Genomic DNA, 14,488 nt, shown 5'->3' with positions numbered 1-14,488 from the left:
ATAAATATAATTTTTTTAGATTTCAGACAACTAGTGTTTTTCAGAAAGTGTTTTTTCTTTTTACATTTATTTAAAATTTTTCCCAATATCCCCCAATTAAGCTAGGCCAATTTTCCACTCATTTAGCTGCTACTCACTGGTGTTGCCCTAACACCAGGAGGGTGAAGACTAGGTTCTGATACATCAGCTCACAGAGACAGCCTTGTGCTGATCCACATCACCCTAGGAGTGATGTGGGGAAAGAGTGAAATCTACTGTACCCACCCAGAGAGAGCAAGGCCAATTGTGCTCTCTCAGGGCTCCGGCAGCTGATGGCAAGCTGCATGAAGATTTCTAATAAGATAGACTGATGCATAACATATTCTAGTTTTTCAAAATCAAACAACACATCGGCAGTTTTGGCCATTTTGAATTTTATTCATAAATCATCAGCAATCAGTACACAGTACACAGACTGTGTGATGGGCGAATATCAATACTCCAATTGAACAAAATCTATTCAAAGCTATTCAATCTCTTAAACTCAGGGTTTTCTTTAGTTTGCGGGTAGAAGGTACACGTTCCTGAGGGCAGCAGCGTTATTATTCCGATTAGAAACAGGCAGTCTATTGGTTTCAACTTAAACATGGTATCAAAAAAAGTCTTTGTTGGAAAAAGTGGGGGGTGGAGGAAGAGCTTTCTTTTCTTTTCTTTACTTTTGTTTGGTTTTTATTAGAGATCCCCAAGTTTTCAGACAGTAAAGGTCAGAGCTGTCGGCGCAGGAAGTAGTAAAGCAGCACTGTGGGAAGAAGGTGTTGTTGGAGCTGGGCAGAGCTAGAGCGCAGTAGAGAGTCGAGAATGGCATCAACAAGCGGAATGTATATATATATATATATCTCTTTGTGTGGTTGATTTTAGTTTTAGATTTTAAGTTGTCAGGAGCTTTTTTACGTGGGCCAGTCTCCATGCTTCTTTTTGCTGGTCTTCTCGATCATGGTTTCCACCACCACGGCCGTCTCCTCGTAGCCCTTGACTTTGTTGTCGGGTGAGAGCTTCTCCACTGACTCCACCACCTCCACCTTTTCATAGCTCATGGACTCCGGCTGGTGACTGTTGGAACGAGGTGAGGGTTCCCTTCGTCTGCCACCGCTATCTCCCCCATGTTCCTTGTTACCTCCATGTGCTGAGGGCTGACTGGGATCTAGGGCCGGGACGGGACCAACTGGTGGAGTTGGGCCTATAGGGTCTTTGTCTTTGTCTGAATCTCGGTTTCTCCAATGGTCGTCTTCTTTCCTGTCGTCACCGTCTTCCTTCCTATGTCCATCGTCTTCCTTACCATTGTCTGAAGGAGTGGGAGGAGTCAGAGGGATAGGGGCGGGGCCGGGAGGAGCAGGGCTGGGAGTGGGAGAGGGAGACCTGCGACCGTAGGGCTCATATGGAGGAATCCTGTCGTCGCAGATGGTGACGATGACGTGTCCTGCAGAAGGTGTGGACGTGTAAAAGCAGGGGTCCAGGTAGCAGGACTCACCTGTTACCAGGACGTAGCGACCCTTGGTGTAGAAGTCTGGGAGGGGCTCAGGCTTCTTGTATTTGCGCATTCTGTCCCGCACTATGTTGCAGAGTGTGTCAAACGCCTTGCTGATCTGGGCACCATCGGGCACGTCTTCACGAGCGACTTCTTTAAACAGAGGAGAATGATCTTCTCGTTTTACCTCTCCTTCAACATCCTCAGCTCCTCTTCTGTCCTCCTCACCAGCTCCTCTCTCCTCCTGCCCACTGTCGATCACATCTTTGGGAGTGAGTTCCTTCTTTTTTGTCACTTTCTTGGCCAGATTCTTCTGACGAGGCTTGACGTTGGTGATGTCCTGGATTGCTTGAGTGATGTCTATAAGAACCAGAAACAAACGATCTGCATTAATTTCAATATATTTAATACAACAGTCCATGATGAAGGCTTTACCTGATGATTTGATCAGGATTAACAGTGGCTGATAAAGTGATATAATCCATTCTAAAGAAATGTTTTCATATCAGCAACTCAAATGATAAGAGGAACCAAGCGTGGTCCGATTTGAAATGTACAGTTTTAAGAAAAAGCAAGAAGAAGTATTCGATTTCTAAACAAATAACATAAACAGTTATACAGCCCCTTTGTTTTATTTAATAAAGCTGGACAAATTTAGTGATCCCTTACACTTAATAATTGTGCATCTGTACATCTCTTTTAATATCTTTTATATATCACCTTCTCCAAATGTTTCCCAAAGCTGCAAATAAATGTTGTGATTTCCACAAAGTCGAAGAGGAATTTTGGCACATTACTGCACGCAAATCGGTTTTAGATTTCAGGATTTATCAGTTTAAACATCAATCTTCAGATCATAGTACGGCATCCCGATGTCAGGATTCAAGTCAGGACTATGACTAGGTTTGGGTCATTGTCTTGGTACATGATCCAACCTCCATATAGAAATCCAGAGAATAGAATTCCTACATCTTCACTTTTTTTCATTTTTTTGAAACAGAAAAGTACAAACAGGCGTCATCATGCATAATGCAGTATGTGCCCTGCATTAAATGCGTTTGACAAACTTTAAATGCATTTTTCACTATCTAATACACTTGCAATTGTCTTGTAAGTTACTGACATGTAAGTGGCTAGGCCTGGTTTGGCCCAGAATCACATCACTAAAAGAACCACGGATTGAATAGCATTTCTCAGTATGTGCTAATAGTCTATAATCTAATTTATATATGTGTAGATCTATTAATTATTATCTTTGGATGGCATGAGTTGTTTATATGCAGGCTGATATACAGGTTAAACTAAGACAACAGGAGCTCTACAGGAGCTGTGTTTAAAGCTTTAGCTCAGATTTAGTCAGGATACTGTTTCAGAACACTTTTTCAGTCTGTCCATTCATCTTCATATTGCATTTCTGTCATATTTGAAGGTAGGTGACTCTGAAAAAGCTCATTATACTAAACTATATATATTTTTACTTTAATTTGATCTAATGTCCGGCTTAATTTTGCTATAAAATCAGAAAAAGGGAAAAATAAAGAGCTGCATCTGCATGTCCTATTTTACAGAAACGTACAAAATAAAACCCCCGGTTTCTTAAAATGCATATTTAATAAACAGATTTGAAGGATCTCATGTGAAAACTAAATGAGTTAATACGAATATTCTCATCTCAATCTCATTCATTAATTATTTGGGGTCAAGTTGACACCTGGCTATTTACCTTAGAGCTTATAATAATATTTTAATATGTTAATAAATAATATTTAACACACATTTGTGTTTGATAATATTAAGGCCAATATGATAAAATGATTTAAAAAATGTCCAGCTTTAGGCCATAATCTACAGTGTAAAAAAAAACTGTAGTTTTTACAGGAAAACGCTGGCAGCTGTGGTTACCAGAGTTTTCCTGTTAAAATTACAGACGATAAGTAAATAACTCTACTGAAAAAAAAATGTAAATTAATTTACAGTGATTGAAATCACTGCTAAATTACAATAATAATCTGTCAAGTTTACACAAATTAAATGTTAATTTTGCATAGCAGTGTTCTACATAAAAATACCCTTTCCTGTATTTTTTACCTCTAACAAATGTCTTATATCATACTTGAAACAGCTGATAGTTTAACAAAAAATACCTGACGCATACAGTTTGATATGTTTAAATTAAGAGGCTAAAATTGCTGGGCTTCATATATATGTAAAAATCTGAGATACAAAAAAAGAAAAAGAAAAAAAATCAGATTTCCTAAAATTCAGATTTAATAAGAGATCTAAATGATCTCATGTGAAAACTAAACGATGAACTAATACGAATATTATCTCATTCACTGAACAGCAGTGCTGTTACAGCTATTCATTTACATGTTAATTGGACTAATTGCAGTGGCTAAATTCACACTAACAGTTAAAATAAAATAATATGAAAAATCCGTGAATAGAAGAAAAAGACGAGTCACACCTAAACCTTTCCTGTTTTGAGCTTCAAACTGATATTGTGCCAAATGAATCAGTAAGTGTTGCTGCTTTTGTGCACACAGCAATTAGTCAAGTGATCCACGCTCGCACCGTGTTGTGCCAGAAGAGCTTGTGGAAAGGTCAGCATCATGCATCACTGCGGCTGCAGCAGCTGCGCGCTGATCTCTGGAGTTCACTGTTGCAGATATTTTATCTGGAGCATCAGAGGCAGAGATAGCAAAGCACTGTGTGCATTTCATTTAAAACAAGTGATAAAAGCAGGGATACGGGTTTTATCCAACAAATATATATAAACATATATATTTATTTTTTAAATGGCTTAAAATGATTCTAAAATAAAGTAAACAATATATACTAATAGGCCTCTATTGGGCAGAACAAGGCTAACATATTTAGTATTTACAAACTCTAAAGCAATTTTAATTAAGAAATCCAGTGTTCTGCAACAATTATGTAGAACAATGATCCTAAAAATTAAATATACTATTAAAAATAGGGCTGTGTACTGACAAGACCAAACACATCATACTACAGGGCTTAGGATTCAATATACCGTAATATATAAATATATAAATATTGGGTCAATGTTGGCCATTCAATGTACTATATTATTATATAGTAAATTTAATATATTGTATTATATAAATATACTAATGGATATATGATATACTTATATATAGATATAGATATGTATATATACTATATGTAGATGTAGATGTAGATGTACTTAATATATATATACTATAGATATATGATCATAGTGCCCTGTACGTATGCACCTGTGTTATCTGATTTGCGGTCAGTTTGATAACAGGCTATTTAAGCTTTGAAAACTAACACAACATATTTTAATATATTTATATAATAATAAATAATATGCAACACACATTTGTGTTGGATAATATTAAGGCCCATATTATAAAATTATGAAAAAATGTCCTGCTTTAAGCCATAATCTAACGATATCATACTTGTAGCAGTGCAAAAAAAAGCTGATAGTGTAAAAAATTGTAAACTTAAAATTTCTGATGCATAAACTTTAGGCTAATTCTAAATATGGCTTATCATATTTATAAAAAAGTTGACTTTTTATGGAATCAGAACAGTGGGATCTAAAGAAAGTACAACACTGCAAGACACAATACTGCGATACTTCAATATATATTGATATTCTCTCATAAATGACCAGTTGTGTCTGTAAAAAATATATGAGTCTAAGCAGCATTTTAGATTTAGATTTTTTAGGTTTAATCTTAAATTTATAAGGTTATTCTTATTTTTATATACTATTAAAGAGATGGGCCAGTAAAGTGTTAGGCCCAAGGACTCTTTTTATTGGTGTAGCACAGCATTCAATCACCCAGAGCAGGAATTGAACCCCAGTCTCCCACATGATGTGGCAACTCACAAGCACAAGGCAGTGGTGTTATCCACTGCACCACACCAACCACTGTTTTATAATATTCTACAATGTTTTCTAAAAATTATATATATTTAATTAATTTAGAAATCTGGTTCTGTAAAGAACCATCAGTGTTTTTGTTATTTGTGAGAAACGTCTGATAAGGAACAGAACCCACCGCATCTTATTCAAAACTATATTTTTCCTCCCATTTGATTAAAATGCTGATGCTAGAGTTCAGCTTCTATAGAGGAATAATCATCATTCATCGAAGGACCATCTAGTGAAACACAAAAGATACCCAGACTGTTCACAGAAGATTGTACTCATTTATAATTCATCCGATCTGAGGACGAGGAGTCATTGAACAGATCAGTATTAAGCTGCTGAAACTGAATACAGTCCTAAATGCTCTCAAAGCCTAAAATCCTAAAGTCAGCGTTGTGTTTTATCTTAAATTATAGGGGTGAATTTCATAATAATTTAATCTTCATTTCATCTTCAAATCTCTGAAACTGCTATAAACAATAAAAAGGTTTCTTTAAAAAGGTTGATTTTGGTGTAAAAACTGACTATTCCTTTAAGGATCACACAACAGATGCAGCGATGTTACATAACCTCCCCTCCCCCCTCCTTACCTTTCCCTCGACTGCTGGTGGTGGAAGGGGGAGTGTATCTGTAATTGGTGGTGAACAGGCTAATGGGAGTTCCAATTATAGCTGAATTCAATCTGCGAAAGAAAGAAGTGAGAGAAATGTAATCACAGCAAGAAACATCAGGCGTACCTGTTTGAAAATGTGTTTTTGTGTTAGTTAGTGTTTTTTTCATCATAATTCACATTTTGCAGTACTAGTATCAGTAATTATCATTAAAAACGGTTACCAATACACATATTATAATATGTTAATACGATGAAAAATCCTCAAGCCTATAATAACCCAATAACCCAATGCTCTACGTTAATAAATACTGAATATTGACTGCCACATACATTACATAAATAAATGAAGGTCATAAAAACAAAGGTTCTTTGTTTAAAGATTTAAAGAGGAAAAGAACGGCTCTTCATTTACAAACCTGCTCTTATATGGTTGAAAAAAGTGCTTAAAGCTTAAAGAACCTTTTTTATCCCCTTTATCTTGAAGACTGTGCAAATGTGGTTCGTTTTCTGAGATTCTACTGCCATCCTGTGGCTGAGAAATCGAGGCAAGAGAACATCTTTTATTTTTACATTGATTAGATAAAAAAAACTATCTACAATCACCCTGCAAGTAATTATATTCCAAAAAACCATACATCACATGCTTATTAAAGGAGAACTCCGGTGTAAAATTGACTTTTGTTGATGTAAAAGATGATAAAAAGTTCTTATCTTTGATGAACAGCACACCTCCGTTCTCCCACAGCGTTCAGAGATCCAGAAATTTTAACAGTTTATCCCCAAACACCCTTCAGACTGGGTGACACGGAGCATAATTTACCCTGATAAATCACTTTTTACACCGTTATCTAGTAGCTCAAAGTAGCTCCACACCTCCTTGCTAGAATCCGAGAGGAGAGCCCTGACTAGCTTCAGCTCCGAGCGCCGCCATCACTGTACTGATAATGACATAGAAATATATATATACATAGACTCTACGCATAGCCTAGCAGCCGGCCCCAGGAGGCAGGCTATGCGGAGTCTATGTATGTCTATGTCATTATCGGTACGGTGATGGCGGCGCTCGGAGCTTCTTGTGCACTTTTTTTTAAGTTATTAATGCCTCATTTTAAATGTCAGGGTTCTCCTCTCGGATTCTAGCAAAAGAGGTGTGGAGCTACTTTGAGCTACTGCATAACGGTGTAAAAAGTGATTTATCAGGGTAAATTATGCTCCGTATCGCCCAGTCTGAAGGGTGTTTGGACAAACTGTTAAAATTTCTGGATCTCTGAACGCTGTAGGAGAGAGGGAGGTGTGCTATTCATCAAAGATAAGAACTTTTAATCATGTTTTACTACAACAAAAGTCCATTTCACACCAGAGTTCTCCTTTAAAACAACACAAATGAAGTTTTTAAGTTAAGCTCAATGCTGGTTATGACTGAAGAGCTCAATCAGAAAGTTTTAGACTTAGTCTTAGACTTATTACTTGACCTGAAGGACCAGACTCACCTGTTATCTTCATTCTCGATGATCCTCTTGTACCTGTCCAGCTCATTCTCCAGGGAGATCTGGTTCATGGCCAGCTGTCGGCAGTCGTTGGTGTACTTTTCCAGCGAGCGCTCGGCCTCCTCGATCTCCTTCCTAAACGACTCAATCTGCTCGTTATACAGCTGGATCTCGTCGTCATAGTTGTCCTGCGTGCTCTTGATGGTTTGCTCCAACACTGAGGTCTGAGAAAAGTGAGGAAGACAGTTAAGTAGTGCAATCAAGTAGTTCATAGTAAGAGCTGGCCAGGGACTACAGATGAAAATTAGCCTTTACGGCTAACTCTGGCTTATTTACAGTAGTTTTCTGTTGATAAACGAGCATTGTCCCTGTCAACAAAAAAAAATCACTACGTAGTGTGTTATACAAGTCTTAAAGAAGATATAAGATAAAGTGTTAAAGTGTTTGTGTGCAGGTATTTTCATAATGATTAAATAGTTAAAATATGCACACTTATCATCAAAGGTCATCAAAGATGTTATTTGGAAGGAAGATAAGGGTTACCTGGAACAGTAAATTGTTCTATTTATTGAGCTGCATATACAGAAGCATAGTTTTAGTTATATATATGTGAGCCATCTATCACTATCTATCTATCAAGTCTAGTCAATTTATTGAACGATAAGTCGATAATGTAGTTATTGTGACAGGCCTAGTAAGATAGCAATGAGCATCGTGGCGCACCTTGCGCATGGTGTACGATACAGCCAATGGGGTCACTTTATAAGATTCCTGTCAGATGAATTTTTTTTTCATAATTTTATTTCAAATTTTTCCCATTTTCTCCCCAATTTAATTGGCTAATTACCCAACCCACTCATTAGGACTCCCCCTATCACTAGTGATGCCCCAACACACCAGGAGGGTAAAGACTAACACATGCTTCCTTTGATACATGTGAAGTCAGCCACCGCTTCTTTTCAAGCTGCTGCTGATGCTGTAGTTTTACCGAGTAGCATCACAGCGCTAACGCTCGGAGGAAAGCACAGCAACTCGGTTCTGATACATCAGCTCACAGACGCCCTGTGCTGCAGACATCACCCTAGGAGTGATGTGGGGAGAGTGCGCCATCTACCCACCTGGAGGAAGAAGGACCAATTGTGCTCCCTCTGAGCGCCGGCAGCTTGATGACAAAGCTGCATGAGCGGGGGTTCGAACCTGTGACCTCCCGCTCATAGTGGCAGCGCTTTAGACCACTGGACCACTCGACGCCCCCACACTACATATTTTATCAGATCAATCAAATAAATTAAATATAATAAAGACTGTGTGAATAAAGATTCACACATTTTTCCTGCATCTATAGAGAAGCAGTTGTTCTATCAATCTGTTTTATCAGTCTCTCCCAGTGGTCCTCAAAGTGATGGTGCATGAAGATCTCCACCTCCTCCTCCATCACCATCACCACCACCCTCTCCTCCGGTCTCCATGGTGACCTACCTCTGTCTGCAGCCTCTGTTTCTGTGCCTGCAGCTGGCAGAGGGCAGTCTTGTACTCCTCTAGCTGACTCTTCATAGCAGGAACCCGCCTCTGAGCCAGCAGCCTCTCCTGCTCCTGCAGAAGATAGAAGAGAGAAGACAGAAAAGAAAAGATAGAAAAAAGAAGAAAGGAGAGAGTTGACATACCCTTCTCTCTCAGGTAGCTTCTGCTACTTGCTAAGCTGTTACTGTAGATAAGAATATGTTCTTAATGACCTGCCTGGTTAAATTAAAGGTTAAATAAATAAATAAAAAAAAATATATATATATATATATATATTCTTCAGCTCAGCCTACCTCTGACATGCCCATTGCCATGTTGGGCAATAGAGCGGCGGTCTGGTTAATCTGATGGAGGATGTTAACGTAGGTCTGGATCTCAGCAAGATTCTGCAGAGGACAGAAAACAGATTAAGGTTAGTATTCCTTTTTTATTAGGAGTCAGTGTTACCTTAAAGACATACAGCTCTGAAAAATATGAAGAGAGCACTTCAGTTTCTGAATCAGTTTCTCTGATTTTTATAGGTATATATGTTTAAAGGTATATATTTGAGTGAAATGAACATTGTTGTTTTATTATATAAACTACAGACAACATTTCTCCCAAATTCAAAATAAAAAGTATTGTCTTTTAAAGCATTTATTTGCAGAAAATGAGAAATGGCTGAAATAAAAAAAAGATGCAGAGCTTTCAGTCCTCAAATAATGCAAAGAAAACAAAAAGTTCATATTCATATAGAGTTTTAAGAGTTCAGAAATCAGTATTTCGTGGAATAACCCTGGCTTTTAATTGGCATCATGTTCTCCTCCACCAGTCTTACACACTGCTTTTGGATAACTTTATGCTGCTTTACTCCTGGTGCAAAAATTCAAGCAGTTCAGCTTGGTTTGATGGCTTGTGAAATTAGATATCTTGTAGAGAACCACAGCTAGTTTAATAATTAGGCATAATGTGGTACTGATTACTGATCAGACCTGTCACAGTAAACTGGGTGTGGTGTGGGCGTCGACCAAGCTGTCGGCGATCATTTGCCGGCCACGTTATCCTCTTTACCTTTTTATGTCGGTCTCTTGTGGAGCTGATGTCGTCCTGCAGGAACTGAGACTCAATCTGATACTCCAGGTTCCTCAGAAGCGCAGAGTCGGCCTCCTGCAGATCCCAGAGCAAAAATTACAGTCAGAGATCAACACAACAAACAACACACACAACTTTCTCAGATTTAGAAACCTGTAAGAAAGCTCTGCTTCTGAGAGCTACAGCTAATCTGTAAATAGTATCTCTCCTTAACTCCAAACATGTCAGCAAGGTTTCACATATTTAGTTCTTTAAATGACTGGATGACCTGCATTTTTATTTTTCTCTTTACAATTTGGGCTAATTGGCACCTGATTAGTGTAAAAACAAAGAATTATCTTTTTATATGATGTAGTTTCTAAACAAATAAAAAAATAATGTCCACATATGAGGACGTTTGGTTTATATTTCAATAGAACACAATGAAGTCACAATCAGTAATGATTTGCAAAACAGTTATTTTGTGCCTAAACACAGCAGCATTTTTGCCTGAGTGCAAAACAAAAGTAGAAACAACAATTGTGCCCCCTTTGAGCAACCTGTCTCATTTGAAGTGCTGCTTCAACACGAACCGACATAACAAAGGAAAAAACATAATTATTTACTGTATTTACTGTTTGTTTTAATTTCTTCACAAAAAATCGAAAGGCCTATATAGAGCAAAATTTTAAAAAGAAATGTGACAGCAGGTCCTAGGAGGTTAAAGAGGCACTAAATTGTGTTCCATTGTAGCAATTTTTTATACATTTTTATAAATCTTTGCTGACCTTTAAAAAACACTTATTTTAGTTATTTCTGGCTCTGCAGCGCCATCTCAGGTTCAACTGTGTAAGAAAACAATCAATAATAACGCCCCTTGATGATATCCAATCATCTGGGTCTCACTGCTCTCAGAGGCACACACTGGTCAGTCCAATCAGCTTTCCTTTCTGTCCCGCCCCTAAACCCATACATCACCCAGTGCCCCTTCCAAACTACTCCTCCTATTTTTCAGCATTTTTCGAATTTGAGCTGAGGTTGGAGTCCTCAAAAATTAAAAATCAGGGAGTTTATTTATCCTTTAAAGACACTGTCGTACCTTGTTGAGCTGCTCCAGCGTCCCTCGCAGATGTTCTTGATATTCACACTCGTTTCTGTATCTGTGGGAAAAAGACGGTTATCAGAAAGCAGCTCGACCAAGTGATCCACCCTAAACCAAACCGTGACTTCACATCTGTGTGTGAAATTCTCTGACAGCATATGCATTATTTTATACACTGTTTTGTGTATAAAACAGTAGATTACTCAATATCCTCAGCTGAAGAAAGGAAAACTGAACAAAACTTCTGTGCTGAATAAGAAACATGAAGTAAACAATATGATGCAGCAAATAAGATCCTCTCTCTGTTCCTTTCTGTTTATCTGAATTTTCTTATCTTAAAACAACCTGTTTTAAGAATTATGCCATTATTTCTTCTTTTATTAAGTTTGTTCTATTAAGTTTGTATTACTATAAATATATGTTGATGCAATGGACTGTATATTTCATTATTATTTTAAGGGTGAGACTAATAACTTTTTTTTTAAGATCACACCTACCAAATTTCTCACCATCTCAGAAGTTTTTTTCTCTAAATGGTTCAAATGCTTATAAATCATATATCAAAATTATGACCTAATTTTTCACAAATAGTTATTAAAATGTCACGTAATGAGTGAGGATTGATTATGATTATCTTATGTTTTTTACTCATGTCTAAACACTTTCACTTTGTATATCTATTAACTTGTTTTCTTCTTTTCTAACTTTAAATTGTGATGGTATTTATGTGTAAAGAATACCCTGTTATCTTCTTTTTTCTGAATGGTGACTGATCTTATGATTTTAAAGCATTTTAAAGTATCAATTTTCTTAAAAGAATTCCATTTTATTAGTATTGAGGTAAATACAGTGAGTTATATTTTCAAAAAGTTAGATAAGTTATATGTTAAGAGCGATGTTTCACTTCATTTCAGCATAGTAAGTGCATGTAGTAACTATGCAATTACTTTCTGGACAGATATTTTTTAAGGTGCTCTGTGCATGTATTTAAACATGATTTTTTTTTTATCTATTTTTTTACTGCATGCTTCATGTCTGTAAGTTGTATTTATTTTTTGTCTATTTTTTGTAAGTTATATGTGTGTATGGTTCTAGGTGTGTATTGTTTTGCTTTTTTGTCTATGTGTGAGACTAATTTTAATGTGTCATTATTCAGGTAATATTATATTATTGTAATTATCTTTTATTATATGATAAGTAATATTTAGTAATAACTTATGAATAAACCTTTAGGTGCTTGTTGTTGTTGTTGTTGTTTACCTGCTGTTGAACTCGTCCAGCATGCGCTCGGCTTCCTTCATCTCGCGCTCCAGCTTGGCGCGCTCGGCCTGCAGCTCCCGCATGCGCTGCCGGTTGACGCTGATCTGCTCGTGGAAGGCCTCCTCCAGCCCTGCGGCCTCCTCCATGCGCTGCAGAGTCTCCAGTTGGGCGCGGAAGACGGCGTTGCGCTGCTCGAGGACTCGGGCGCGGTTGATGTAGCGAGCGAAGCGGCTGTTGAGCTCCTGCAGGCTCTCCCAGGCGGGCAGTGTGGCGCGGGCGCCGGCATGTCCGCGCTGGGCGGCCTCGGCATCGTCTTCAGGGCTGCCGGGGTCCTCGAACACGTCCGTGCGCTCGTACTTCTTTTTGTGCACCTCGTGCTTGTAGGTGGTCTTGAACATGGCTGCGCTGCTCTTTCAGTCAGTGCTCGTGCCCTCAGCACCTTTAATGTGTGAAAACTGGGCTGCTCACCCTCGGAGGGCTCATGCTAGACTGACCGCTGCCCGCTGGGCCCATCCGGCGAAATAGCTTTAAAAAAAAGGAAAAATCTCTTTCCCCTGCTCTCGATTTTGCGCTCAGACCCTTCCAGTCACCATTGTGCACGAGGCAGAAATAAAGCAGGGCTTTGCTGCGTCAAACAAACTATTGTGGTGCTTTTTGGTCTCCGCTTTACAGCGGCTCGGTTCTGTGGAAAGTTCGGCCCCGGCCAACAATGAAAAACTGCACGAGCTGCTCTTCTGTGAAACGATACAATAAAACAACAGAGAATAACCCGACCTCACCCTGAATACCTGCAGCAGAGACACCAAACAAAGCCCTTTGTTCTCCCACTGAAAGAAGCTCTCTCTCTGAGCCGCGGTGTGTTTATATAAAGATCTTTAAAAATCTTTAACCCAGAGTCCCAAACAAGTCTACAGTCTTTTGACTGGAGTCCAAGTTAAGTCAGAAATCTGTAGGCTGGAGTCCAAGTTATATCACAAGTCTTTTGAATCAAGTCCAAAGCAAGACACAGGCTAGACTCCAAGTCAAGTCACAAGTCTATAGGCTGGAGTCGAAGTCAAGGTCATTTTTTATATTTTTATATTTTTATAAGTCTTTAAGCTAGACTCCAAGTCAAGTCTCAAGACAGTGAAGTCACAAGTCTTTTGACTGGAGTCCAAAACAAGTCACAAGTCTTTTGAATAGAGTCCAAAGCAAGACACAAGTCTTTAGGCTAGACTCCAAGTCAAATCTCAAGACAGTAAAGTCACAAGTCTTTTGACTAGAGTTCAAGTCAATTCACAAGTCTTAAGGCTAGAGTCCAAACAAATCACAAGTCTTTAAGGCAGTGTCCAAGTCAAGTTATCCATATTTAAGCCAGAGTCAAAGTCAAGTCACAAGTCTTTAGGCTAGACTCCAAAATAAGTCACAAGTCTTTAGGCTAGACTTCAACTCAAGTCACAAGTCTACAGGCTGGAGTCCAACTTAGACCCAAGTCTTTAAGGCAGTGTCTAAGTCCAGTCACAAGTCTTTAAGCCAAAGTCCAAGTCAAGTCACAAGTCTTTAGGCTAGAGTCCAAAACAAGTCACACGTCTTTAGGCTAGACTCCAAGTCTAGTTACAAGTCTTTAAGCCAAAGAACAAGTCAAATCACAAGTCTACAGGCTGGAGTCGAAGACAAGTCACAAGTCTTTAGGCTAGACTCCAACTCAAGGCACAAGTCTATAAGCTGGAGTCCAAGTCAAGTCACAAGTCTTTTGCACCTTGGATCGGATTCCACAATTTGCTGGCATTTAACCCAACCGCCATTTAATTTACTGACCTCCTTTGATATAATGATATAAATTTGATACAAGAATAACATTTAGATTCACGTTATGTAAAAACATGAAAAAAGATCAGTGTGACAGTGACAACATTAAATGAATGTATAAAGTTTGCTTTAAAAATAAAATTTTATTAATTAATTTGCATTGCTACAATCCATGATTTTCCACCTCATTTTTGAGGTCAGCCACACACACATACAGAAATTTTAGTTC

The 14,488-nt window shown here is 38.2% G+C and overlaps 1 protein-coding gene across 1 annotated transcript; it reads right to left on the bottom strand.

The window, feature by feature from the left end:
• Nucleotides 1–391: 391 nt before the first annotated feature.
• Nucleotides 392–13,002, bottom strand: LOC103026273 (filensin). The gene is made up of 8 exons (XM_022685218.2): nucleotides 12,472–13,002; nucleotides 11,209–11,269; nucleotides 10,110–10,205; nucleotides 9,353–9,445; nucleotides 9,018–9,131; nucleotides 7,542–7,762; nucleotides 6,029–6,120; nucleotides 392–1,864 (listed from the first exon to the last, which is right to left on the bottom strand). Exons 1-8 carry the CDS (start codon nucleotides 12,867–12,869, stop codon nucleotides 927–929), a joined length of 2,013 nt encoding a protein of 670 aa, XP_022540939.2. The 5' UTR covers nucleotides 12,870–13,002; the 3' UTR covers nucleotides 392–926.
• Between the last annotated feature and the right edge of the window lie 1,486 nt (nucleotides 13,003–14,488).

Source organism: Astyanax mexicanus, chromosome 7 (assembly GCF_023375975.1).
Source record: "Astyanax mexicanus isolate ESR-SI-001 chromosome 7, AstMex3_surface, whole genome shotgun sequence".
Classification (NCBI taxonomy): Eukaryota; Metazoa; Chordata; class Actinopteri; order Characiformes; family Acestrorhamphidae; genus Astyanax; species Astyanax mexicanus.
This window is presented reverse-complemented; position numbering and strand designations above follow the sequence as displayed.

What these genes read in the sequence shown, in the direction of transcription:
- LOC103026273 (XM_022685218.2), bottom strand. Translation starts at nt 12,869, where the DNA reads ATGTTCAAGACCACCTACAAGCACGAGGTGCACAAAAAGAAGTACGAG. An exon ending in CAAGAGACCGACATAAAAAG is followed by an intron (nt 9,446 to 10,109) that starts GTAAAGAGGATA and finishes TGTCCTCTGCAG; the next exon opens with AATCTTGCTGAGATCCAGAC. An exon ending in CACCAGCAGTCGAGGGAAAG is followed by an intron (nt 1,865 to 6,028) that starts GTAAGGAGGGGG and finishes TGGTTCTTATAG; the next exon opens with ACATCACTCAAGCAATCCAG.